The following is a 26,922-nucleotide window of genomic DNA, read 5'->3' as shown; positions in this document are numbered from 1 at the left end:
AGGTGCCACGTGTCAACATCTGATTGGTCCACGTGTCAGTCATAACGGTCAACTAACGGATGTACTAACTTGGTCCTTTATCAAAACCCCAGGGGGTCCTGTGATAAAAATGAAACCACAGGGGAAAAAAAATAAAGTTGTCAAACCCCATGGGGTATTCAGTATTTAACCCTTCAGTATTTAACCCTAATAATAATAAAAGTAAATGCTAAAACGGTGCGTTGTTGGTGGGAAAACTTTTCCCTCTTGTCTCACTCTCCCTCCAAAATGATCACAAATCAAACACGGTTTCTCAGAATCCAAAACCCTAGTGACCAACCATGGCCTCCACTTCTGCTTCGCGGTCCACAGGCGTCACCGGAAGAATCCAAACTGCAGCTTCGACACTGTACTCCGACAATCAATCCCTTATCGCTGTAAATTTCCTTCCTGTGTTTTACCATTTTGGAAGTACTTTTTGGTGATTTTGGGAATCGAATTTGTTTCCATTTTTTTTTTTGTTTTGGAAAGAAATTCAAGTTCTTTGAAAATGCTGGCCAAGCAGTGCCTGGTACCCCAAAGTCTATACTTTGATTTTGAAAGAAGTTCGCATTGTTTTCTGAAAGTACACAATGGGATGCTTTTGCTTTTAAAGCAAGATAAGTGCTTTTTTTTTTTTTTTGTTGCTGAATACAATATGATTTTTCGCTAATAAGTGCTTCGAATTCCTACCCAAATGATGCCTAATCACATTGCATGTCCTATTCATGGTGTTACCACAACTCAAAATTTTTTTCGATGAATTACCACAACTCAATTTTGGGTTGTTTGTTTCAGGAATTTCGAAAGGCGTTGAATATGATGAAGGAAATTGGGGTTGATTTGGAGAGAGATAATCAGTCTCAGATGGTATTCTACTATTCTGGACAATGATCTTTTTTTTCCTCAATGGTATTGTTGTTTATACTTTGTTTGATGCGAGAGCATATAGAAAATTGAAAGGAATTTAAATTTTTGGATATGAATTTCTTTTCAGCATTTGGCAATTCAAAAGGATATAATACTTCCCCCAACTAATGAATAGAAATTTTTTTAGGATTAATTCAGTCCCTTTAGGGTTGGCTCAAGTGGGAAGGGCCTTACTCTTGGTGGCATTTCCATCAAGTCTAAGTTCGAATCTCCTTGGATGCGAACAATTCCTTAGGGCAAGCCCGCCGGTAGAGCCAGAGTATTACCCGATTCGTGTGGAGGGGGCGCTTTACATGAGTTTGAGGTTTACTCGATAGGGGTGAGTACACGAAGTGACACTGCCTTTGGGGGTTCCTCATCATCAAAAAAATTATTAGTGGCTAAGAAAATGTTGGGAAAGGTAAAGAAGTTCAAATATTTTTGGCAGAAGTGGGCACTGTTTCCCTCGGGTCCCTTTGAAACAATAGGTTTCGGGCGCCCCAAACCGACCAACCGCATCGGGGCTCCTAAACCACATCAACGCTGACAGTTGTCAGTAGTCAATCAGTTTATTGACATGAGCGGTGTCACCCACCTTGCCACTGGATTTGACGGCAAATTGGTGGTGGGGATGCAAAATCTTGTACCGAACCACTAGATTTGGCAGTTGGGGCGCACGAGCTCACACCTTTCCCTAAGATTTGGTGGTAAGGTGTGAAATCTCGCATCTCATAACCATTAATTACACCATACATGGCCCTGGGCAGAGAGAGGGAGAGCAGGTCAGGAGGGAGACATGGAGAGACTAGGCAGTACAGTCGGTCAGATTGGGGGGAGTTGATTTTTATTGGCACTCATCACCTGACAGCCAACCTGACCCGTCAGAAATCCATTTCCTTTCTTGATACGTGGTTCAGAAATCTTATAACCTTTCCTTTTGACAATGCTGAGAATCCTATATCCTGGAACTTTCTATGTTCGAGTTGATGAGGCTAAAAAAATTTGTGTTTGAAAGAAAAAGGATTAATTTAAATGTTATGGATATGTAAATGACCTCAGCCTCAAAAACCTATATTAACCCCACTGAAACTGAAGCATTATCTCCTGTTTTCTTGTATAGTAGCGACCTTTCCTTGATGCCTATGTTTATTTGTTCACTGCCTTTTGGTTGGATTATAGGAGTTATTGCACTATTACTTTACGGTTTATCTTCTTGACGGAAGGTATTTTACTTAAAAATGATTGAAAGCCCCACTTTTTCTAAATTACAGTTTGAAGATGATGGGAAACTCTAGATACTTGGCAATATAGATCCATTAGTAACTGGATGTTGCTGCAGGTGAAAGAGCTTGAAAATGCAGCTGTTGAGTTGCTGGCTACATATGAAGACTGTACACATTTTTCATCAGCAATTCATTCTGTTGGAGATAGGTGCCAGCCTGTAGGAGAGGTGCTTGAACTTGATATAATGCAAAGTTTTTCTCTTCGGATGATTTTATCTTTATATAAATATTTTATTATCCTCCTTTTCTCTGATTTGTTAATTTGATGCTTGAAATGCAGTTAACCAATTTTAAGAAGTTGTTTGAGGATGAGATTGCGAAGCTCAAGGCTAGTTCATCTTCAGTTCCACAAAACCATCCTATAATACGCCAATTTAGAGAAGCTATTTGGGTATGTTTTCTCTCTATTATTTTCTTTGGAGTTTCTTGGGTGTTGCCATGTTGGACTATTAAAAGGATAGGCAAGAATTTAAAATTTTTACAACTAGATTTTTTACATTTTTTCTTAGTTTTTCTATTTTAAAATTATGTGTTGAAGTGTTTTCTACTTCTTTTTTTTTAATCTAATACATTTTTACTGTATTACTAATGCTCATCATGTGGGACAAACACATTACAACATCGAGACTACCCCTCTTGGTCTAGAATTGTCATGCTTCTCATTTCTTCTGATTGGGAGATTCACTTTTCAATCGTTGTTCAGAGCAGGTTACCTAGACTTCTTTCAGATCATTTCCCTATGCTTCTTAATTGTGGTGATTTTCATAATGTAAAAGTTACTTTAAATTTGAAAACATATGGTTGAAAATTGATGGATTTGTTGAGAAGGTGAGACACTGGTGGAACTCTTACTATTCTCAAGGATGTCCTAGTTTTGTCTTAGCTCAGAAGTTAAAAGCTCCGAAAGCCAACTTAAAGAAGTGGAATGATTTGGAGTTTGGTAATGTTGAACAGAGAAAAGGGCTTTTCTTGATGAGCTACAAGGCCTTGATGTTGCTGAGGAGCATATGCCTCTGTATGGGGGAAGAGCAATTGAGGAAGGATGTGGTTACAATAGAGTTGGAAAATACTACTCTTTTGGAGGAGATGTGTTGGAGGTAAAAGTTGAGGGCGTTATGGCTAAAAGAGGGGGACAAAAATGCCAAGTTCTTCCATCGGATTGCTAATTCTAGTAGAAGTTGCAACTCTATAGAGAATTTGATTATCAATGGTGTTACCTCCTCCAATCCGCCTGATATTAAAGCTCATATAATTCATTTTTACTCTCAGCTCTACTCCGAGAATGAGCATTGGCGCACATATGTGAATGGTCTCCCATTTCAATCTATTTGTGAGGAGGCAATTTGGTTGGAGCAAGCTTTCAAGGAAAGGGGGGTTTTTGAGGTAATGGAAGGCATAAATGAGGATAAGGCTCTGGGTCCATATGGTTTTCCTATGGCTTTCATCTAATCCTGTTGGGATCTTTTTAGAAAAGAGGTCATAGAAGTCTTTCTTGTGTTTCATCAGCGAAGTAAATTTGAGAAAAGTCTGAATGTCACTTCACCACTAAATTACTGCGAAGGTCTTAGCGAATAGAATGAAAAATATTTTGGAGAATATCATTTCAAATACTCAGAATGCTTTTATTAGAGGGCGTCAGATCTTATTAGACTCTGTTTTCATCGCTAATGAATGCGTAGATAGCCGTCTCAAATTAGGCGAGCAAGGGTTTTGTTTAAATTGGACCTAAATAATGCTTATGATCATGTTGGTTGGGATTTTCTGCTTTACTTGCTAAGGAGATGTGGTTATAGGTAGAGGTGGCGGAAGTGGATTGCACATTGCATATCTATAATTCAGTTCTCTATCCTAATTAATGGTACACGAAGTGGTTTTTTCAATAGCTCTCGAGATCTAAGACAAGGGGACCCTCTCTCTCCCTTTCTTTTTGTGATTGTTATAGCTTTGAGTTATATGATGTCGGCTGCTATGAATGGGGCCTTTTATTTCTGGTTTTTCAATGGGGGCTAGGAGTGATGATCTTGTCTTTGTACCCCATCTCTTTTTTTGCTGGTGATACTCTTATTTTCTGTGGGACTACTCTAGACCAGTTTTGATACTTGAGATGTGTTATCGTTTGTTTTGAATCTGCCTTTGGGTTGAAGATTAACTTGGCTAAATTGGAGTTGGTTCTTGTGGGTAACATGCCAAATATGATTGGGTTGGCTCATATTCTAAGTTGTAGGGTTTCTTCCTTGCCTATGAAATATTTGGACCTCCTTTTGAGTGCTCTGTTTAAGGCTAAGTCTATCTGGGACTATATCATTGAGCAAATGGAGAGAATATTAGCTGGATGAAAAATACTTGTCTACGAGTACTTGCAGCAGCTTCTTAAATCCCATTCCATTATCTAAATATAGTGAAAATTCCTAAAAAAAAATCCCCTTGAAACAGACTCCCTCAGTGTTTCCTAAACCTAGGGAACATCAAGGAAACAAAAGTGCTTTCCTTAACATTATTTTAACATAAAAAGACTTTCTCTTTCCTCACATTTATTTGTAAGAATATACAAATGACTTTATATTTCCTCTCCCCTTCCCCTTGCATTTATTTGATAGAATATTTAAATGGTATAGGAAAAGGATAAGGGAAGCTATTGTGGAGTTTATTTGAATAAGGAAGCAAAAAGTAATTTGGTTCCCTAAATTTAAGGAAAATGCAAGGAAAGTTGTTGCTAGTGTTCTAAGGTTGGCCGAGTAACTTTTATTAAGAGCACTCTGTCCAACCTTCCTACCTATTTCCTCTCCCTTTTCCCTATCCCAGTTAGTGTTGCTAAGCTGTTAGAAAAATAACAGAGGGATCTTTTGTGGAGTGGTTTGGATGGTGAGACTAAATTCCATCTTGTTAATTGGAAGAAGTTTTGCACTCCTATCCATTTTAGAGGGTTAGGGATCAAGAGCTTGACTACATTCAATTTGGGTAAGTGGTTATGGTGGTTTGCTGTGGAGAAAGAGGTTTTTTGGTACCAGATTGTGGATAAAAAGTATGGGAGTTTGGTAGGGAGATGGTGTACTGAGGGTCTCACTAGAACTTATGGGGGTAAGTATTTCGAAATACATTAGGAGGGGTTGGGTTGTTTTCTATAATTTTAGTGTGTGGAAGTAGGTGATGGCTCTTGTATTAGGTTCTGACATGAATTATGGTGTGGAGATCGTCCTTTGAAGGATTCTGTTCAGAGTTATTTTAGTCTTGCAAGGAATAGGGATGCAGTGGTGGCTGACCTTAGGAGTGTTAGCAATGATACGACTCATTGGGACATTAATTTCACCAGACTTGTGCATGATTGGGAGGTGGACTTCATCTCCTCTTTCTTCAATGTTTTGTATTCCACTAGATTCTGTTGGGAGGGTGATGATAGACTATGTTGGATGCCCTAAAAAAGATCTTTTGAGGTAAAATATTTTTATAAGGTTCTTCTTCCTAACATTGACTCCCCTTTTCGTTGGAAGAGCATTTGGGGGACTAAGCCTCCTTTGAGGTTGGCTTTCTTTACTTGGACAGCTTCCCTTGAGAAAATTCTCACTTTGGATAATCTCCGCAAGCATCACATCATAGTGATAGATTGGTGTTGTATGTGTAAAAAGAGTGGGAAAACTTCAGATTATGTTCTTCATTGTGATGTCGCAAGAGAGCTGTCGAATATGGTTTTTTTTTTTTTTGGTCAGATGTTTGGGGTAGAGTGGGTTATGCCTAGACGATGGTGGATCTTTTGATGTGTTGGAATTGGAGGGTCAGCCAAAATGACATCATTATTGTTTTGAATGCAATTCCTTCCTTTTTATTGTGGTGCATTTGGAGAAAGGAATGCTCAAATCTTCAACGATCAAGAGTGAACGAGCTATCAACGGACTTGTTTTCTTAGAGCCTTTTTTGAGTGGATCTTTGCTACCTCCTTATTCCGTGTCTCTAGCTATACATGTTTTTGTTCTCTTTTTTATTTTTCTTGATTTGCTGGGTGTTTTCTTTTATATGGTTCCTGAGTATTTGGGTTGTGCTCCTAGTGTTTTTAATGAATTTCCTTTGCTTACAAAAAAAAAAAAAAATCACAAGGAATTGTGATTTAGATTTTCTGTGATTAATCTCATTAACACACCTAAATCACAAGAATGTAACTTAAGAACTGTATTCATCAAATGAATATGCAATGCCCGATGTTTTTATTAATCTTGGAAAATAAACAACTTTATTAATTATTAAATATCATACAAAAATTGGGTCTTAGGGTACTATCCCTAACATCTTGATATGTCATATCAAGACGTCAAATGCCAACCGATGCACAGAAATTGTAATTAATTAAATTTATTGGAGGTTTCTTGCTGTCCTTGATTGACTGGAAGGTTTGGATTGTTTATTCCTTTATTGTCATCTTTTTCCTACCCATCTAGTTTTATCTGGTAAGTTACTTTACTTAGGACCATAAATGAGGCCTCTTTAGGGTGAAAAGATAATTGGCATGCAAAATAAGGAAAGTTTCTGCATTGTATAAAATACTTTAAAGAGTTTTTAAGGGCTATAAAAGAATATTTCAACCATATAAAGAAGTAAATTTTGACAGAAATTCAGAAGTGGTAGATTTTGTAGGGATTAGTTTTTGAATTTTTGGGAAGGTGGACTGTTGTCAAAAATCATTGTGCAATATAGACAGGCTAATGAAGGTTGCATGAAGAGGATGTTGCTTACTTTTCCGTAGTGCTGATTGTGAATGGAAGTTGATGTAGCAAGGGTTTCCTTGCTGCATAGACTGTCAAGAAGAATGATAGGATTTGATATGTGTGCACCATGGGCTTTCGAGATGACAAATCCTTTAGGCCTGGACTCTTAATTTTTGTAAAGGCTTTCATTAACTCATTAAATGATCAAACAATATGTCACAATTTAATTTTCTCAGGACTTGTATGAAACTGCTTATGTTCGTATTAGATGGGTTTGACTAAGACATAATTAGGATTTCATACTATGGTACTTTGGTGGAAACAATGGCAGAATGTGTTGGTGAGGAAGTGGCTGACTTGGAATAGTGTCTTGGTGAGGAAGGGACTATGTATATGATGGGTGAATAAAAAATGTTGGATGGTTAATCATTTCGCACAAGAAAGTGATATCTGGGGCATCAAATTCCCTGTTTTTCTCCTGAAGCTTAATTATGTAATCAGACATAAGACATACGGTTCATTTTGTGGCTTTAATAGATGCATAATTGAGCTTCATAAGGAAATTGTCATGCAGATTGTCTTAGATACTGGAACCTACTCTAAGGCTCTTGAGTAGGAGTTGGTGAAGAAGAGGAGACATCTGTTTTTGGAATCTCTATGCTTCCACTGATCTTATCCTAGAGGACAATTGGGAAGCTAGATAATTTCACATGGGCAAAGAAAGTGAGGATGAAAAATAATTAAGATGGATTAGCTGCAATAAAAACATGGGTGTCCTCAATGAAAAATATTAGAAGAAAGATTTTAAAACCTGGCATTATAATTGCGACCTAGCACATGATCTTTTTCTGTTTGCACATCAGCTGCGAGCCTGCACTTCATGCTATGTCTATCCGGAGAATAGAATAGTTTTATTTGTGGTTTTCATGCAAAGTTCAAGTCAGCAATTGAAGTGTCTGAGTTTGGTCTTGACCTGTGAAAGTAAATCTTTGCAAATGAGCGAAGGTTAATTTTGTGATGGAATTGCTGGCAATCTTAAAGGCAGTTGAGCAGAGGACAAGAAGCCAATTAGCCAACATTCTCATAATTTATTGAGAAATATGTTACTGTAATCTGTCTTTGCAACGAAGTATTCTCTCTCTCTCTCTCTCTCTCTCTCTCGTACACACATAACAGATGCGTTGTTTGCCTCTCGACTATGCCTTCTGTCATATCCTATCTGGTGCTGTCATTTTTTACTGTATCACTTTCCATATTTGTTGGTGATTTGTTATTTGTTATTTTGGGCAATTAGTTGCGCTTTTCAGTGTTAATTAGGTGCTTCTCTCACTATTTTCCTGCAGAATGTTCATCACGCAGGAGAACCAATGCCAGGTGAAGACCAGGATGACATAGTAATGACTAGTACCCAGTGCACCCTTTTGAATATCACCTGCCCATTAAGTGGAAAGCCTGTTGTTGATCTGGCAGAACCAGTTCGCAGGTACTCTGTGATCAGTTAAAAGTTTTCCTGTTTTCTTATTCCAGAAACAGTTTTCCTCTCCCTCTCATTATCTTTGTGACTAGCAAGTAGGAGATCGATGAATATGAATAAGAAAAACAAATTGAGGCATTGGAGTTATCTTCCACCTCCGTTGGCTACCATAATTGATGATAGATTTATTAGCAATAATGCTTCACAATTTGACTGGGGATTGATAACTGACAAGTGCATCAAGTGACCACCAAGCAAACCAGTGAGGACAAAAGGCTATTATCTAGGTCGTCTCGGCATCTTGTCAATTATGGCTCTCTTAACACATATTTTCTGACATGGAGACTTTTTCTGGTCATGTCAGATTTCTTTCAACCCATGCAATCCATTAGAGTTCTTAACAGCTGTTATTTCATTATCTTTATTGGACACTAACATTTTGATATTTAAAATATCATAGAGTTATTGTCACCAAATCGTGTTGACACATTCCCTTCCCCTTGCTTGCTTCCATTCATCTATTTGATTTGTGCATGTCCTTCTCGGTCAACCGTGGAAAAGCTTCTCAATTGCGCTGATTTTTTGTTTAAGCTGTATTAAGAGGCCTCTGTAGGCTCTCACTACTATAGGTCCCGGAAAATGAGATAACATTGACCTTTTGAGACCTTCTCTGTCAACAAATGTACTCTCTTGCTGTATTCAATCCCCTTGAGCTGCTAGCGTGCGTGAGTCCCTTCGTTGCTTCTTTTGTCTACCATATCCCATGTGGTTGAAGGTGAAAAAATCGAAATCATGATGGTGGGCATTATAATGGACCATAGGAAGTCACACGGGAACTGGACCGTTGGTTGTAGGGTAGGTGTCATTCCAAAGACCAGCTAGTGGTTATTCTACACAATTATTTCTAACCTATAATTTTTGGTCCTAACGGATTTTCTTGCTGGTAAGCGTTTTTAATGATTTTCTTGCTTGAAGAGAAGTGATAGTTCATACCGTGAGGGGACAGAGCATGTAAACCGTATTTGGCCACGGCTGAGGTGTAGAATTCAGTAGCTTGGCCCATACATTGAAAAGTTATAGAGAGCAAAAGATCTGCTAAAAGTCATACTCTCCAGCTTGTTACTACTGATTTTAATCATATCTGCCTCTCACAGACAAACTAAAACAAACATTCACACGTCCAACTTGTTTTATGTTTTTACAATGTCCTATGTATTTCTTCCCCTGATGCAGTGTGGAATGCAAGCATGTCTATGAAAAGAATGCAATCATGCTCTACATACGGTCCAAGAATGCACGAGCTAAATGCCCTGTAGCAGGTACATAGATTTTCTGTACTTTAAACTTTTACTTTCCTGCTTTTGCCTTGCCCTTGACCATTTTTCTCTTGTCAGGTTGCCCTAAGATGTTGCAGGCGCAAAAAGTGCTGTGTGACCCATTGTTGCTTATTGAAATTGACGAGATGCGCACAATGAGTAAGCAAACTGCTAGGACTGACGTGATAGAAGATTGTACAGAGCTTGATGAAGAAGGGTGTGACTAATGAAAGTAGCTTTGCTGAAAATGTCTAATTCTAGTTTCAGGGTTTTGAGGATAACTACGACTTTGACCTAACTGAATATACGTATAGTCCGATGCATGTTTCCACATATACTTTCATCTTGCATTTGTATTGTTGTTTTGTGCTCCTCCCTGTTGAAGTTCATTGTGATGAGAAAACATGTTGCAATACATCGTGTCTTAATGTGTAGTTCTTGAATATATCTCCCACAATGTGTTTCTAGTTTAACCATGTGAGGGAGTTGGACTAGCTTTTCGGTCAAATTGACCGACTCGCTAGTTGAACCTAAGACCTAAAATCTCATGCATTCCAACCCTTTTGACTTAAGCACCATTGTTTATAGACATTTCTTAAAAAAGGAAAAATAGTAAACAAAATTCTGTCTAATGTTGCTTATCATGTCTCTATTGAAATAGTCGGTACTTGTATCATTGCAGAAATAGACGATCACTAACGGAAAATGATGCAACTAGTGGTAAGTTTTAGGAGGATTGTTTGGATGAGGGTATCTAGGCTCTAGTATGGATAAGATCATAAGATTTGACTTTTGACTTGATGTGTTTGTCAACTTTTCTTGTGACGTGTCTTTGACAGCTTACCTTCTTATCAAATTAAGGTCATAATTTCACATGTCAATTGAATCACACACCTTCACACAACTCATAATGTTGGTAATTCTGATACGTTTGCGTGTGTAGATTCACTCTCGCCATCTTATGCTCTCACCAATCACCAGTATGAAATTGGTACATGTCATGAACAAACTTGCTTGAGTGACTATTAATGAGTATCCATCATGAATTGTTCATTTTAATGTTGTCTAATTGTAGGTGTTTGCATTTTTCAAGAATTTGTATGAGGATAAGTAGACAATATAATATATCTACATCCGCTAATCTTTCAAATATACGGCTGTGTTTGTTACTGTATTTTGGGGCTTTTTTTTAAAAAAAAAAAAAAAAAAAAACTATTATGATGTGAAATAATGGTAAGAATTATTTGTGTATTTCAAGGAATTTTTGTTCCAAAAGTTGGTTCTCAAATGATTTGTCACCACCCCATAAGTTGGTGACACATTTCCCAAAGCCCACCGGACAAAGTTTTTCTCCAAACTGGGTTAGAAGAATTTCCTGTAACCTAATCTATAAAAGTGACATGTGTCTCTTGAACATGTGAGATGTACATGTTTTTTAAATAGGAAGGATAAAGTTGGAATAACTTTTATTAAAAACTCATATGCATCTCACATGTTATTAAAAAAAATGACACACGTCACTTTTATAGAGTAGGTCGAAGAAAATTTCTCCAACCCAGTTTGGAGGAAAACTGTCATTTTCCAAAATAACAAATCTCATCAGATGGTGACACATTATTTGGAAATCAACTTTTAGAGAGAAAATTTGGGATGTATAACACTTCTCTTCATGGAATGTTTTGTGTTTGAGTTACATTCATCTTAGGGTAAAATAGACTTTATTATATAGGTTGACACATACTTAATTTTTAATTTCAGAAGCAAAAAAGGAAGAAACATTGTAGAATCTCTATTTGTCGGTGTAGCACAAAAGGTTAATAAGCATTTGTTTTTACTTTATATTTCTTGGCCCAAATCTAACCGCCCTTTGAAATATTGAAAGGTTGAGGGTCTATTTATAGCTTGATGCAATGTTAGCATAATCTAAGCTTAGAACGAAGTGACTTTTGCTATAAATACATCTTTTTTCCTATTGTATCTGGCACAAGGGAGAAGAAGTATGGCTAAAATTAGAATATCCATTTTTATCTTTATAATCTTCTTCATCTCTGCCTTTCCCGTAAAACGGAGGTAATTAATTCTAATTTTCTTTGTTATACCTTTATTTGGCGTATGATATAGCCTTTAACTTTGAAATTTGGTGATTTAACATGGTATCAGAGCAGTCTCCACAATTAACCTCATATTTTAATTAAATATTACACGTATTGGGTCTTACTTGTGATTTAAAAATCTTGATGATTCATGTTTCTCTCACACCTAAATTTTCACTCATTGATATTTGAGAAATGATTGGTGTCAATAATTTGCTCATATTTCATTTATCTAATCTTACAAATTAACTACTAGATTTGTGGACTTCTGCGGACCTCACATAAGTTAATGATGGATCCCACAAATTTAATGGTTGATCTATTGAATTTATAAGAGAATATAGAGAAAAAATGAACAAATTATTGACACCAATAATTTCTCTTGATATTTTACCTACAACATCGAATTTTGCTCAAAACGTAGTAAGATCAAGAAAAGTTTCTCTAAAAATTGTTATACGAAAAGATAATGCTATATGTATCGATATTTTAGAAATTCATTTAAAAAATTAAAATTAACATGATTTATAACTTTCAATGTCACTTTAATTGCCACGAGAATATTGAGCAAATAATGTTCTATCTTTTTTTTCTCTCTATCTAATTAGCTTCAAAACTTTCTCCTATTGTAGAAAGTGGACATGAATCGGCTTCAAAAAAAAAAAATTCTTATATTGTAGAAGGCGAACATGAATATACTAAAGAAAGCAAAAGATTCAAGGGATATTGTAGGGGGTGGAGATCACCGGCCGTAAAACCACACTAATTGCTAACCGCTTTTAAAAGCGGTTAGGAAAAATCTCTAGCTGCCTTGTGACTTTAGGTTTTGAAAAAAATTGCTAACCGCCAACTGCTAACAGCCTATATATATATTATATTTATATATATCAAAATATATCAAAAATACATGAAAGTAAGTTGTTTTTGTGTTTAAATATATATAAAAATGTATGAAAATCTATAAATGATGTCGTATGTAATAAGATATTATTTTATTGCCATAAAACTACATCGTTTTGTTTTGTTTTGTTCTTTTAAATTTTTTTTTAAAAGCTAACCACCTACCGCATAGGCGGTTAGCGGATTTTACTAACCGTCTAGGCGGTTATGGTTAATAGTTTTAGTTAATAACCACTAACCGTAATCTCATTTTCACCCCTAACTTTAAGTACTTTTGCTTTTTGGTGCGCAAATACTAGAGGCTAGGGGATCATGCTGGCAGAGAGAGATACAATGATATTAAAAGAGACAAACAAAATAAAGGAGAGAGAAATATAATGCAGAATGATTATTGTCTTACTAAAATAAATTGTGCACATGGTTGTGTAGTGATTTCTAATATATATTTCATGATTGAAAAAATAAAATAAATAAGTTGTATAATTTAAATTTGTTTGTAATAATAGCTTGCGAGAGTTACTCAATAATATAATACGTGGTGATGCTTCTTAGAAATCTAAAAAACTAACGTTGCATTTTGCTACTGCACTTTTTTGTAACCACCCGTCCTTGAACCATTGCTCTTAAGAATAAAACATGGAGAACTAACTCACCAACCCAACAAACGAAAGAAAGAAATAATTATTTTCCCAAATGGCATTTTGTCACTCAAACCAAAGAGGCTTATATTTTTTGTCTTGTGTTTTTGAAAATAATTTCGATTTTTTTTTTTTTTAAACGGAAATTGTAATTTCATCGATAATAAGATCCATATCATAAAGCTCTTACATTATAAGTATAAAAGCTCTGAAAAATCATAGCCCCAAAGCTATAAGGTTACAACGTCAAAGATATAATACAGATCATACAATTACATATTATTTATGACCTCAACTTTTTCACGTACAACTGTGGTTAATGCACAGATCTGCTCTTGGATAGACTAGATCTAAGACATAGGTAGCTATATTTCTTAACCTTTATTTTCTGGTCGTGAGAGAAAGTCCCTCACACCAATCTAATCCTCCTCACCCCATATATCGCTCATGATGACAGATCTAGAAGGAAGAAAACCCTTATTCAAAAATAAAAATACAAACAAACAACCACTAAGCAGCAGAAGCAGCGGCCGGGGTGAAGGAGACGATACACACTAAAACCCCACCGATCTCAAGATAAGGACACGATAAGCAGCGGCGGCTGATGTTGGCGCGTGGCGGAGCGAAAACCGGTTGAGGAGAATAGATCTAAGTTTGAAGACCTAGATCTAAAATCTCATCGATCTCAAGGAGAAGATGAACGGCATAGCACGTTGGAAGATGCTGAAGTTGCTGGTATGGTCGAAGAACACCTAAAAACAGCAAGAAACAAAAAACAAGAAAAAAAAAAAACCAGAAGGGGAAGGGGAGTAGAGGGGGAGGAGAAGAGGAGGAGGGAGCACTTAAGTAAATTGACGATTCTAGGATTGCTAGGACAGTAATTATCACTTAATTTCGAAATTAAGGCATAGTGAAAGAAATTTTTTTGAGTATATATAGCGTAAAAACAATTGACCATCTAACTAAATTGAAGGTAACAAATGAAGCTTTACGGACATACGAAGGTACAAGATAAATTTAGGTCCAATGCTAATAAATGAAGAATTTTAAAGATATTCTTGAGATAAATTCCATGCGCTAAAATAGAATACACTTCAAATGTTTTTATTTTTATTTTTACTTTCAACAACCTAAGTTTATCAAATTTCGTTGATTTTCTGTTCGAAATTATGCTGTCCATTAGTGGACATAAATTAGTTATAAACTAGTCTAATAAATTGTTTTAAAATTCATAAAATATGTGAGAAACACATTTTTTTTTTTATTAATATTATTAAAAAAAATATGTAAAAAATACTTGCAATTATAGGGTTTGTAGGTAATTTTTGTATTGTAGGCTCTGAACACTGGAACTCCAAGGCACTGTTTGCCAAAGGATGGGACTGAAAGTGGACCTGATCGGCCTCAAAATTTAAAAAAATTTATCTCAAAATCAACCCAACATTCTTACTTTTTATATCGCATCAATAACTTTTTATTACTATTCAAATAAAAAAATCACTACAAAACAAAAATGTTCACATTTTTATATAAAACATTTTTTTTTTTTTTATTTTTTTTTATTTTTTATTTTTCGTATCATTCAAATCTACTACGATTTTCGTCCACTTCCTCAAGCCCAATCATTTGCCAAACATAGCTCAAGTATATTTGAAACACCTTCCCTCTTGTCTTTCTTTTGCATATCCTAATCCAACTAAACATTTCCCAAAAGAAACGTCAAAATCAGTCTCCAATGGCGTTTCCTTTTCCCAGAGCTCTCTCTTCCTTTCGCGCAAGCTCTCTCTTCCCTCTCCTTCCCATGGCTCCCTCTCCCCGTATTCACTCGCTCTTTCCAATGCGTGCTCTCCATGTCTCTGCCTCTCTCTCCACCACTGCCCAAGACCAATCGCTCCCTCCTACGGTCCTGTCTCAGCAAGGAAGCAATATTCGCTGGAAGCCCATGTGTTTGTACTACACGCAAGGCAAGTGCACTAAGGTACGCTTAACCCACCAACCCCATCACTCTTGAATCTCAATGTTTGCTGCAATTCATGTATATATTTGTAGGTTTTAGTTTTAGTTTGTTTGTTTGTTTGTTTTTTTTTTTTTTCATGAATCTTTCTAAGATTATGAACCCCTTTTGTGTGAATAAATGATTTTCGCTTGCTTTTCTTTATTCTTTATTTTTTTTGGGGTGACCAAATGAACTATGATTGACCAAGTGACATGCGTTATATACACATCAACCAAAAAAAAGGGGGAAAATAAAAAAGAAGGGAACTTTTGGTGGCATGTTTGATAAAAACAAGTTGATAGAAGAGTGATTATTTTATCAAACACAGAGATAATAATAGGATGGAAACTAGAAAGGAAAACAGAAAAAGATGGATTAGGTCAGGTCATAAATTTTTAAATGAAAACCGTCTAGACCTTCATTTACTTGTTGTCCAATCCAATTGCCTAATCTTAAACAAAAGACTGGTAACACAAGCTACCTTGTCTTGTACTCCTAGGCTCATCAAGTATCAGCACTAATGGATTCTAATACTAATTCCTTGACACCCTTCATTAAATTTCACATATATTCCTGGTACACATTCCTGTTCTGAAATAAAGTAGATTATTTTGACGGTTGAGTCCCATCAAGCACCTGAAATGTTGTTTTACTATCTTTGATGGAGTTGTGGCTTCTCTGCTCCTTGCGAAGTTGCTACTGCTATCCCTTGAGATTCCTGTGTTTCTCTTATCAGGGATGGTGCCATGATAATACAATGTTGCCGCCTAATAGAGGGAAAATAAGTTGCATTAATCACCTGGGAAAGTTCAAGGCACAACTTTAAGGGATTAGTAAGCCAAGAAGCTATTTACCATAAATTCAAGTACTACCCATCAATAAAAGAAGAAACTATATGTTGGGCCTATTACTTTGTGTGCCACAAAATGTAGTAAGTTTATGATAACTTTGGGCATTAATTCAAACTATGGCCCCTTGAATGCTAAATATATTGTGGGAACGTGCATTTTTTAGCTTCAAAATTGAAGTTCATCTTTACTTTCTTGTTAGAGGACGATGCTGACTGAAAGCAATGGTGCTTTATAGGATATCAAAAATAAGAGATATATATGGACAGGTCAGTTTTGCAAATGTTGCAAAACATTGATCTGTTCAAAACCCAGGCCTGCTGACTTTGTGATCCATATTCTACAATTTTCCTGCTTAGTAGTCGATGGTTTAGAATTAAAATTTTCTTCATCAATTTACTCAAATCTGTTTCCTGTCCATATTCCATGTCCATCTTGTTTTGGATCTTTTTCTGAAGGAACATCCATATCTCAAACCAAACCCATACATCATAGACACAAAATTGCTTTCGGCACCCAGTCAACAATCCATTGAGACAAACAATGGACCCACCTTCCTCATTAAGTGATTGTGTGCCTAAGGAGCAAGACCTGCCTTTTTTTTCTTTAATATATATTTTTTTGATAAGTAAAAAATCAACTGAATTTGTTGGCCATGTTAACAGAACTTAAGAATCTGTATCTGAGGAACTGTATGTCATGCCTGTGTAACAAAATGTTGATTTTGAATATATATCATGTATGTCATTCCTTTAATATAGATTATGTGTATATATAAAAAATCAACTGAATTTGTTGACCATGTTAACAGAACTTAAGAATCTGTATCTGAAGAACTGTATGTCATGCCTGTGTAACAATATGTTGATTTTGAATACCTGAAGAGTTTTCATTTGTAACTGTAGTTACTGTGTTGTACAGATGGATGATGCTGTCCACCTAGAGAAGTTCAATCATGATTGCTCCAGGGACCTTGAAGTGAATATTGCTAAGTTAAAGTGTCTACGCTCCCAGAACTTAGATTTTTTCCTGGTGCTTGATTTGGAGGGCCGAGTTGAGATTCTTGAGTTTCCAGTTCTGATGATAAATGCAAGAACCATGGATGTCGTGGGCTTTTTCCACAGGTTTGCTACACGTAGTTCACTCTGTGAGAGCATGAGCTTAAATTGGAGTATCTAAATTTCAGAACATAGTAATATACCTTTTCTTAATCAGATTAAATAATTTCCATATTTAGGGCAAAACAGATACTGCTCTTTACCATATTGCAATATGTCTAGGTACCAGACCTAAAACATAGAAAGTCACTTTCTTTGTTTTGTTTATCTATGGTATATTGGACATGTTATTATGGGAACAGTCCTTGTTTAATGTCCCTCCAAAGATCTTACCTTCTTCAAACAATTTATTGGGCATCTCTGCTTGTGATGTCTTTGGCACTATATCAAAGAAGATTAAAGATTATTTTCGATCATTAAATATTTCTTTTTCCTTTTTAGTTGTACCTCTTCATAGTATTTTTGGAGCAATAATTTATATCTTAGGATAATTTTTTTTTTTTGATAAAGTAATCGAGCAAATGGGTGCTACCTAAGTATACAAGAAGTATATAAGACAAGTACTTGACCAAAAGAAATATGTAAACAATCATATGCAACTATCCCTTGGTAAAGAGTTTTGAAGAAGGCCTTTAGTTCCACCATCGTCCTCTTGCAATCTTTAAAATTCTAGTCGTTTCTTTATCTCTAGATACACCGCATTAAGCATCTACATTGTTGCTCTCTGAAAGCACTCTCCAACTTGCATAAGGATCCACCACCCAACAAGGCATAACCTACTCTCACCCACAAAGACCAAATACAATATTCCATAAAGCTCTAACAACCTTACAGTGAAGTAAAAGGTAATCTATAGTTTTTCCACTCTTTTTACACATGCAATGCCAATCTACTACTATGAGATTTCACTTTCTTAAATTATCCAAAGTGAGGATCTTTCCTAGAGTGGCTGACTAGGCAAAGTAAGCCATTCTTAAAGGAACTTTACTCGGCCAAATACTCCACCAAAGAAGGGGGCACGATTGTGGGGAATAAGGGCATGATAGAGTGATTTGACCTCAAACATCTGAGAGGAAGATTTTTACATTGGCTTATCTTTTAATCTAACTTTTCCATTATTCTTTTGCAGGTTTGTGAGGCCATCAGAAATGAGTGAGCAAAGAATAAATGAATATATTGAAGGAAAGTATGGCAAGTTTGGAGTTGACCGGTATGCTACTTGACTACTTGTATACAAACTCACGTTTAATGTTTACTCACAATGTTATTTTGTAATATTCCATCATCAAATATAATAGCTTCTTCCAAGCACCATACTAGTATTATGTACATAGCTGTAGCTTGCAGAATAATATGACACATAAATTTTCAGGGTCTGGCATGATACTGCTATACCATTTAAGGAAGTCCTTCATCAATTTGAGGTTTGGTTGGCTCAGCATCACTTGTGGAAAAAACAATTGGGAGGGCGTCTTAATCGAGCAGCATTTGTGACTTGGTGAGTCTGACTACTCTTGTTATGATTTTTCATAATTTGCTAATGCACTTGATAAATCTTTTGTCTTGGCTCCTTTCTGCTGACACATAGATTGTGAAAATTGCTTATTATTCATTTCATATCCAATACGTATGATATTGAGCACTATTTTGCTATCAGACCTCATATCTAATTCCTGTAGTCTAAGACTGCTCAAGTGCACCCGAGTATCTAGAGGGGTAAAACTAAATATATAGTCAAATGCAAGTCCTAATTTTTGTTCTATGTCCATATGATTTCTACTTAGTATTGTCATTGACTAAGATTCACTGAAAGTGGAAAGTAGCAGCAACTTCTACAATTCATTTTGCTGACATATCTTTGTTTTACTTGTATTAGTGGAAATTGGGATTTGAAAACAAAGGTCCCTCAGCAATGCAAAGTCTCGAAGATGAAGCTTCCCCAATATTTCATGGAGTGGATTAATCTGAAAGATGTCTATCTAAATTTCTATAAAAGGAGGGTAAGTTCACACAATTTTACAACTTTTAGGTTGAGCCAATGAGCCCTACTAGCTAGGTGGCTTCTCTTGTATACTTCTTGTATACATGGGGACGCCTTATGCTTTTAATGGTGTCTCAATTACTTATAAAAACAAATTAAAACTTTTAGGTTTAATGAAACATTTTCTAGTTTTTTTTTTTTTAATTATCTTTTGATGTGGCATCATGGAATTTATAAAACAGTAGTTCTTGGTTGGGTGTCTACGTTCTATAGAGTGTGACTTGGTTTGGGGTTTGGTGCTCACTTTAGGTTTTGCACTGTTGACATCGGATAGATATCGAGGCAAGGGTTCAGAGCATCAATTAACTGAATAACTGTTTACTGGCCAGACCTGATGCTTTGAACCAATAAACTTGAGTCAATGCTAAATGTCTTAACCCTAGTCCTAGATTCCAACTTGGGTCGGGGTTTCTACCCGTCTCATTATGAGTAAGGTCCATTTTTATCTGATTCCAATAGAAGCCCTTCCCTTTAGTTTGTAATTGTGAATTGTATATTAATTAAATGAGTAAAGTGAATATTGAATGGATAAAGAGATTAACTCAAGAAAAAAAAAGAAAAAAAGCGAAAAATTCAAAGAGAATGGTTTAGAAAAAAGAAAGAAATGGAAGAACAAAAGTCATATGGATTCACAAAAATTATGAGAATATAAACTAAGAAAAAAAAAAAAAAATTCGAAGTAGTTCTGATGATTCAATAGTATTATTACTTCAATTCAGAGTTTATTAGTGGTGATATAAAGAACTGACCAGCATCGTGATGCGTGGTGGCAAAAGTAGAGAATGATATATCAAATTGGTTCTTTGTCCACCCAGAGCTAAACCTGATGTCAAAAAACCAAGTTAACTGATCCATGGTTGTTGTCTAAGTTTCTGATTCGACTGGCAGGAAATGCACCTTATTTTCACCATTTCTTTGTAAGGTTTCTCTATGTTTCCTAATGATATGTTTATTTGATTGCGGATGACAGGCCACAGGAATGATAACCATGATGAAGGAACTTCAAATACCATTGGTGGGAAGTCACCATCTTGGGATTGATGACACAAAGAACATAGCAAGAGTGTTGCGACACATGCTTGCTGATGGTGCAGTTTTGCAGATTACTGCTACGAGGAATTCTGATTCTCCTGAAAACGTTGAATTTCTATTCAAGAATCGGATAAGATAGCTTCCTCTAGCCAGATCCTTCATTTAAAACCGTCACTTAAACTGTATATATTTAGGAAAACAAAATAGACGAAAGAATTTATTCTATTCATTAGTTGTCTCTTTCTCTCTCTTACGCCCGTGCGTACATACAGATTTGGCTTAGGTGCTGTAACCTCTTGTAGTTTTTTAAACGGTCCTTATTTAATTTTCCTCTCTTTCTAATGAAAATTTTGAAATTAAATCTGAACTGTTGAAAAAACTATTGGAGATCTACACAGTCGTGGGGATTGTGGATGTAAAAAGGGATTAATTGCATTTCTGCTTTCTTCTTCAGTACTTATAATGTCTGAGGTTAGGTTGGTTCTGATGGGTTATGTGTTAACTCTTATATGCAAAATCTTCCATTTATTGTGATCTTGAGGGTGATATACATACAAACTCACTATTTTGCACTTTACACGTGCTTAATGATTTTTACTTTGTTAGCTTACTAGCTAAGTATCTGGTTGTTCTCCACCTATTGTGGGGGCAATAATGCTTGCCACGCCAAAAAAAAACAATTTTATTGACATGTTATTATCAAGCACTTACCAGGGACAAACTGATTTACTTCTTATTATTAAGCAACTATACCTGGAAAAAAAGCAAAAAAAATAAAAACACAACAGTTTAAAGCACATTTAGACTTTTACTAATATTGTAGTAGATTCTTCAAGTTTCAAGAAATGACCAATTGATATTTTCCTAAGATCAATCCCCAATAGTCAGAATCAATGTATTCTTCAATTTTGTCAATAATGAAAGTGTCAATTTGGTCACCTCAACTAGTTCAATCCTGAAAATGATTTGAATGGGTGTTTCAATTGTGACCAAGAGTAATAAATATATATAAATTAATAATATCTTGTACATGGGTTTATGAAAAGGTTTACTCTTCCAGCAAGTTGCCCCACAAAAAGCATCTTATCAAATGGATGTTTTTTTGGGTCACTAAGGAGTAGAAGAGAGCCGTTGCACTTCAAACCACATGCCAAGTTGCCAACCCCAATCTCTCACATCCCTTTTTCTCGTAATGGAAAACCCCCTTGCATATTTGGCGGCAACATTTGGTAGCAAAAAAAAAAAAAAAAAAGAAACAAAATAAGCAAAATTCCACTAATTATTCACCCCATCCCCGCTCCCCTCCAAGCGCGTGCACTTCACTCTCGAAAAATCCTGGTATACACAAATAAAATCGTGGAAATAACATTGGCACGTGATATTCACGCGCGTTATGTGAAAATTTGGAAAATGTCAAAATGTGAACCCCCTCCTCTTCTTTACGCTCACGCCCTAGTCTTCCTACTGAGCAACAGCAAAAAGAGAAAAAATTTCAGAAAGAGAGATGAGTTTCTTTCAGGGAGACCCGAACCAAAAAACCCCACCAATCTTCACTGAAACCCCAAGATTATTGCAGATTCAGAACCGAAAAACGAAAATCTTTCACCAAAAGCTGTTATGCTAGGGTTTGCGTTTCTCTCTTTCGTTTTCATCTCGGGCCGACACTGGTCGGCAATCACCCGGTGAGTCATACACTTATCCTTCGCACAATGTTTTCCCTCTCAATCTGAGCTTTACAGGACACCCAATTGGACAAAGAAGTCGATCAATCAACACCCATTTGCCCAGCCCACAAATTTCTATACAAATATACACATATATAATTGTAGATATAAATATAAAAGGTTTTTATATCCATATCTTTGTCGTTTATGTCATGCGATTGTCGTCGGCGTTGCGGGTTTCGTCGTTGAAGGGGAGGGACGCGAATCGGTCGGGCCCTCGGCTTCGAAAGAAGCACAAGAGGCTGGATGCCATTTGCGAGGAGGAGTATAATCGAAACCACGGGGAAACGAATGAGGGGGACGATGGGGCAGGGATGGCAGAGCTCCGGCGGAGCTCACGGGTGCGCCGGGCCCCAGTTTTGCTCGATGTTTCACCCCAACCCGCAAAGAAGAGGCAGAAGATTAGGGAGAATGTAGTATTGGGTGATGAGAAGAGGGCAAAATATTCTTCGCCGTCTGGGAGTGGGGATTTAGGGTGTGTGGAGACGCCAGGGAGTTGGAAATCGAGGTTGAGATCAAGGGGGAAGAAAGTAGCTACTGGGGTTAAGCAAGAGAGGGGTTCACCGAGTGGGAAAAGGAAGCTTTTCAAGGAAATGAGTGAGATTGGGGAGGAGGAGGTGGTGCGGGGTGAATTGGATGAGAAGAAAGGGGAATTGGGAGGTGGGAAGTTGAAGAGACTGAGGAGAATTAAAGCAGTAAGCAATTTGAGTGAAGGAGAGAAAGAGAATGAGTTGAGTGAAGCAGAGAATGAGAATGAGTTGAGTGAAGGAGAGAATGAAAATGAGTTGAGTGAAGGAGAGAAAGATAATGAGTTGAGTGAAGCAGAGAATGAGAATGAGTTGAGTGAAGGAGAAAAAGATAATGAGTTGAGTGAAGCAGAGAAACAGAATGAGTTGAGCGAAGGAGAGAAAGAGAATGACTTGAGTGAAGGAGAGAAAGAGAATGAGGTGAGTGAGGTAAAGGAGGAGAATGAGAGGGAAGAAGTGGAGGTCATTGGGGACAAGGGTGAGGATGGTGGGTTGGTTTTGGAAAGTGGAATGGGTGGTGGAAATGAAAGGGATATGGTGGATGGTAATGCTGTAGAGTTATTTGAGGAAGAGGAGAGAGGGAGATCACATGGTTTAAGGTTAGAGGAGGGATGTGTTGGCAATGACGATGTGGAAACCATGGAACTTAGTGATAAGCAAGTGGAACAATTAGAGTGTGGGAAGGAAGGAGAAAATTCAAATGATGTTGTAGAAGTTGTTGGAATTTCGACAAACCAAGTGGAAGAAGATGGAGGGTGTCATGATGGGAAGGATGCTGATTTGGCTAAGGTTGATGATAAACCTCTGGAAGATGAGAATGCTCCAAAGGTGGATAAGTCTAAATATTCTTTAAGTGATACGCACGGCAAGCCGCGCGTTAAAGAGGGTAGACGGTGTGGATTGTGTGGGGGACAAACTGATGGTAAACCTCCCAAAAGGTTAATTCAAGATACAGGCGAGAGTGAAAATGAGGGATATAGTGGCTCTTCGGGTTCTGATGAACCTAACTATGACATATGGGATGGTTTTGGTGATGAGCCTGGCTGGCTTGGACGTCTCTTGGGTCCTATAAATGATCGTTATGGTATTGCCGGAATATGGGTTCATCAACACTGTGCTGTATGGAGTCCAGAGGTGTGGTTCTTGACTTGCTTTTTAATTATTTCCTGGTTTGCATGATGCTTTTTTATCTATATGCAAGTTTCTCATACATTTAGAATATGTTTAGCGGATTTTTATCGGTGCCATTCTATGCTGTTCACATGCTAATTTTGATGTTATTCTGTTTATTCCAGTCTGAAGAAATATCTTCTCTATTAATCGATATAGTTTGTCTAAAGATTATAGGAGGTGTGCCTTGCTGTCATTGTAGACTAGTTCAAAGTTCTAACCCCTACATATCAATTACAAATTCATGTAGCGGCCTCCACTGAAGTCCTTTTAAGCCATCTTTACGCATACACACATATTGATCCCCTTGAAATTCAATCATATCAACAACATGGTGTAGGACCTTTTTACTAGAACATGTTTTATGAATTTTTTTCAATTGTTATTGCTGCCATATGTTATATTTGGCAAACATGTATACAGTTGTATGAACTTACTGCAAGATGAATATCATTAAAAAACTTTTTGATAAAAAAGCTGAGCAAATGAATCTGTACATCTTGATTGGGGTAAAAAGCCAAATTGTTCAAGATAAGCTGAAAGTAATATAGGTACATACCTATCTGCCTACCTACCTACCTACCTACATACATACATACATACATACATACATATATGTATGTATATAAGCCATTGTGCACAATCAAGGCCTGCAAATATATATATATTTTTTTGATAAGTAATCGAAATATCATTAAAAAAATAAAAGTGTAACCCGGGTACACAAGAAGTATACAAGAAAAATATCTAGCTAGAACGAGACCCATGGACCTGTTTGAACACCACCCACCCCACGCATTGCCATATTTAGAATTCGCAACTATACTCCCTAAAGCCTCTCTCTCATGAGCGTAGCACCAAAGCCATAAGGCCTCTTTCATATGAGCATAGCACCAAAGCCATAAGGTGTCTCTTTCATGAGAAGAATCCACAGCTAGCCTCCCTAAGGTACCTAATAAAGTGCTTATCAAAAAAAAAAAAAAAAAAAAAGGTACCCAATAAAGTGCTTTCAATCAGTGTAACTCTACCACCCTTTGACCAATACATCCTCTTCCATCCAACCACCGATGTTCTATCTTCTCAATAATGTTGTCCCAAATAGATTAGATACCCTACAACCCAAAATATTAGCCAGACCTTTGACTTTAATGACATTGCCAACGAGGACCAACTCTGATTTAGCTAGGTTAATCCTCAAACTTAAAAAGAACGCAAGTTGCTAAGATGATTTGGATTTGTCCCGCAAAATATCAAGGAGTCGTTCACAAATAGAAGGTGAGAGATATTGATGGCACCACCACTCTTAGACCCTATTGAGAAGCTTGATAAAAGACTCCCTTTCATTGTAGCATAAATCATTTTACTTAATGCCTCCATAACAATAACGAATCGAAAGGAGACAATGGGTTTCCCTGTCTCAAGCTACGAGAGCTACTTAAAAAACCTATTGGAGTACCATTCATCAATACAAAAAAAGGCACCAGAGAAATACAATATGCTATCCAATTACACAATTTTCCCCAAAACCGCATCTCCTCAGCATATACAATAGCAAGTCCCAATTGACATGTTCATAAACCTCTTCAATATCCAAGAGAAGATTATCTTGAAGCCCTAGAACGCTTTTTCCTGAGGTAGGCAATCCTTGATTATGTGCTCATTGCTAATTTATGTCTGGATAGTGAGATCAGATCTAGTGACCCAAGAATGCTTTGCAAGCTGGATATTGAGAAGGCCTACAATCATGTCAATTGGGATTTCTTACTTTACTTGATGAGGAGTTGTGGTTTTTGGGAGAAATGATGCTCTTGGATAGCACATTGTGTTTTTGGTGAATGGTAATCCGTCTGGTTTCTTTAGTAGCTCCCGTGGACTCAGATAGAGAGATCCTTTGTTGCCTTTACTCTTCATCATTGTTGTGGAGACTTTAAGTATAATGCCTTTTGTAATTGTTAATGGATTTTTCTCTCAGGCTTTTTTGTGGGGTCTAGGCACTCTGGTGTGGTTAGTATTTCACACCTGCTATTTGCAAATGACACTTTGACTTGTTATAGGGCCAAGCTTGACCACCTTCGCTCTGCGCACTTTACTTTTATGTTACAAAGTTGTCTTCTGTTTGAAGATTAATCTGGCTAAGTCGAAATTACTAATGTTCTATTGTGCTTTCTTAGGAAAATGGTTTTGGTGCTATGTGCATGAGAGATGCTTGGTGGAGAGTTTTAGTGGACTCTAAATTTGGCCGTTTGTGGTGTGAGCGGAGTTCAAATGAGCCTATTGTAGGGTGCGGTTTTGGAATAATATCAGGAGGGGTTGGGGGAAGTTTTCAAGCCATACCAGAATTGAGGTGGGAGATGTCTCCAAGGTTAGATTTTGACATGATTTGTAGTGTGGGGACAAGGCCCCTGAGGAAGCCTTTTCAGATTTATATGGTATTGCTTGTTCGGAGGACGCTTACATGGTGGCTCACTAGGAGCTTTCTGGTGGCTCCAATCAGTGGAACACAAGCTTTACTAGAGCAGCCCATGATTGGGAGGGGGATGTCTTTGCCTCGCTCTTGAATTTGTTGTATTCAGTCATAGTGAGACAGGAAGTTGAAGAAAAGCTTTGGTGGGCCCTTCTAAAAGAGGGTTGTTCGATGTTAGATCTTTATGTAGTGTCCTTATTGTGATGATGGCATTCTTTTCCCTTGAAAGAGTATTTGGCGGACTAAGGCTCTTTTGAGGGTGGCTTTTTTTGCTTGGTTGGTGGCTTTAGTAAAAGATCCTTTCCAGATTTATATGGTATTGCTTGTTCGGAGGATGCTTCCATAGTGGCTCACTAGGAGCTTGCTGGTGGCTCCAATCAGTGGAACACAAGCTTTACTAGAGCAGCCCATGATTGGGAGGGGGATGTCTTTGCCTTGCTCTTCAATTTGTTGCATTCAGTCATAGTGAGATAGGAAGTTGAAGAAAAGCTTTGGTGGGCTCCTCTTTTTTTTTTGATAAGTAATGATGATGATATAAAAGAGCGCAAAGGGGCGCAACCCATATACACGGGAAGTATAAACTGAGAGCGCCTAGGAGGGAGAGAAATGAAAAAGAAAATCAGAGAAACTAATCACTAAAGGAGCTAGCCAAGCGGCCCTCCAAGAGTAAAGAGTACAGAAGAAGAAATGAGTCAATTCCTCTATGGTCCTAGTGGAATTTTCAAAACATCTAGCAT

The 26,922-nt window shown here is 37.0% G+C and overlaps 3 protein-coding genes across 5 annotated transcripts in view; all 3 read left to right on the top strand.

Moving 5' to 3' along the window:
- The window catches only part of LOC132175407 (E3 SUMO-protein ligase MMS21), a 53,145-nt gene extending 42,977 nt beyond the window's left edge, over positions 1-10,168 (top strand). The window contains exons 1-7 of one of the 3 annotated variants that reach the window (XM_059587356.1): positions 256-416; positions 817-888; positions 2,267-2,377; positions 2,491-2,601; positions 8,248-8,387; positions 9,612-9,697; positions 9,773-10,168. In XM_059587356.1, coding sequence (XP_059443339.1) covers positions 321-416; positions 817-888; positions 2,267-2,377; positions 2,491-2,601; positions 8,248-8,387; positions 9,612-9,697; positions 9,773-9,921 — 765 coding nt within the window. In that variant the 5' untranslated portion in view covers positions 256-320 and the 3' untranslated portion in view covers positions 9,922-10,168. Of the gene's footprint in view, positions 1-254; positions 417-816; positions 889-2,266; positions 2,378-2,490; positions 2,602-8,247; positions 8,388-9,611; positions 9,698-9,772 lie in introns of those variants that run through there. The other 2 variants (XM_059587357.1, XM_059587358.1) reach the window with 2 other exon arrangements.
- Positions 10,169-14,989: 4,821 nt separating this feature from the next.
- Positions 14,990-20,753, top strand: LOC132175403 (uncharacterized exonuclease domain-containing protein At3g15140). The gene is made up of 6 exons (XM_059587351.1): positions 14,990-15,303; positions 17,091-17,293; positions 18,357-18,437; positions 18,600-18,725; positions 19,104-19,227; positions 20,239-20,753. Exons 1-6 carry the CDS (start codon positions 15,061-15,063, stop codon positions 20,437-20,439), a joined length of 978 nt encoding a protein of 325 aa, XP_059443334.1. The 5' UTR covers positions 14,990-15,060; the 3' UTR covers positions 20,440-20,753.
- Positions 20,754-21,781: 1,028 nt separating this feature from the next.
- The window catches only part of LOC132173928 (uncharacterized), an 18,059-nt gene continuing 12,918 nt past the window's right edge, over positions 21,782-26,922 (top strand). Inside the window, exon 1 of the mRNA XM_059585609.1 lies at positions 21,782-23,685. Within this exon, the coding sequence (XP_059441592.1) occupies positions 22,177-23,685 (1,509 nt within the window). The 5' untranslated portion in view covers positions 21,782-22,176. The remainder of the gene's footprint in view (positions 23,686-26,922) is intronic.

This window comes from Corylus avellana, chromosome ca3 (genome assembly GCF_901000735.1).
Source record: "Corylus avellana chromosome ca3, CavTom2PMs-1.0".
In the NCBI taxonomy this organism is placed as follows: domain Eukaryota; kingdom Viridiplantae; phylum Streptophyta; class Magnoliopsida; order Fagales; family Betulaceae; genus Corylus; species Corylus avellana.
The sequence above is the reverse complement of the archived record's forward strand: the minus strand, read 5'-3'. Positions and strand labels throughout refer to the sequence as shown.